The 1,338-nt window shown below is 55.9% G+C and overlaps 1 protein-coding gene across 1 annotated transcript; it reads right to left on the reverse strand.

The window, feature by feature from the left end:
- Positions 1-57: 57 nt before the first annotated feature.
- NGA_0490700 (ran gtpase activating protein 1) lies at positions 58-969 on the reverse strand (the record flags this gene model as incomplete). Its single annotated transcript, XM_005853434.1, has 1 exon — positions 58-969. A coding segment is annotated over one exon (912 nt), but the record flags the coding sequence as incomplete, so codon positions are not given.
- Between the last annotated feature and the right edge of the window lie 369 nt (positions 970-1,338).

Consider the following 1,338-nt stretch of genomic DNA (forward strand, 5'->3'; position numbering starts at 1 on the left):
CCCCCCCCCGCCCAGACTCAGGGCTCGGGCCAATGCACGGATGCCCTCTGTGCTCACGGCGCTTTCCGGTATGGCCAGACGACGGAGCTGGGGGAGTTTCGAGTCCACCAAGGTCTTAGCCAGGTACACCAGACCCTTGTCCGTCAAGGTATTGTGACCCACCGAGAGCTCTTCCAATACCGGACAGGCCGCCTGACTAAGCGCCTCGATCATCAAAAGCATGCCCACCGCGTTCGCCTTGTTCCCGTCCATGTCTAGTACCCGGAGGTTCGCCCCCGCCCCTCCTTTCAAAGCCTTTGCCAGCACCGTCACGCCACGGGAACCCATCCCATTCCCTGCCAAGCGCAGCAACCGTAGAGATGGCGCCAGCCCATGAGTCTGCATGGCAATGCTCAACGCCTCCGCCCCCCCTGGCCCGATTCCGCACGCTGTCAGGTTCAACGAGTCTAACTCAGGACACGCTCCTCCCCGCAATCGCTCCGCCAACATCCGCGTCCCACAGGCGCCTAAGCGACGTTGAGAAAAGTCGAGGGAGCGCATTTGTGCGCAGGCGTTGATGCCCATCAGATCCAAGAGGCTGCGGACCGGCATGGCGTCCAGGTTCAAAAACGACATGACATGCTTCCACAATTCGGAGGGCAACAGGAACCTGGGAGAAGCCTCCAGACAAGACGACGAGGAATAAGGAAGGCTGCTTGTATCACTGGCAGCGCAGGTGGTAGACGGGAGGGTCAGTGCGGTCCGACTGGCCGTGGTTTGCGTCGTGGACGACCATCGAGCTGCTTTGCTTCCTCGTCGGTTCCTCAAGGCGGCTGTATCCATGCTTGCCCCTGCGCCCAAAGCTTCCGAGATCAAAGGAGCATTTTGTGTTGTTAGCAAGCCTGCAGCGGAAGGCGTCGTGAGGACGAACGAGGCATTTCTTTCCACCGCGTCGACACCTTGCAAGGTGGAAAATCGCCTTGTGGTCATCTAAAGAATTGCGTGTCTACCTCCTTCTGGCTGGCCTGCTATTGAATGGAAAAGAGAGGAAAAAGATTAATGTAGGCGGTTTACCGGTCATATACTTCCTCGATGGAGGAGGATACGAAAAAGGGAAAGAGGAAAATTGTTGCGAGGTAGGGACACTTCATGACTTGCGTAAATCGGGTGAAAACGAAAATTTTTAGCTGAAATGTGTAATTGTTGTGTTAATCGAGAATAAAAGATTTTGCGAGATTACCAATTGCGGGTAAAAACGGTGGGCGGCACGTGACGTCTCGCTGGGCTTTGGAAGGAACAAGACTCGGCTTGTCGAGGACGTTCGAAATAAAATGAGCACGCACCATCTCCCATCTCTGC

This window comes from Nannochloropsis gaditana (genome assembly GCF_000240725.1).
Source record: "Nannochloropsis gaditana CCMP526 unplaced genomic scaffold scaffold894, whole genome shotgun sequence".
Taxonomy (NCBI): Eukaryota; class Eustigmatophyceae; order Eustigmatales; family Monodopsidaceae; genus Microchloropsis; species Microchloropsis gaditana.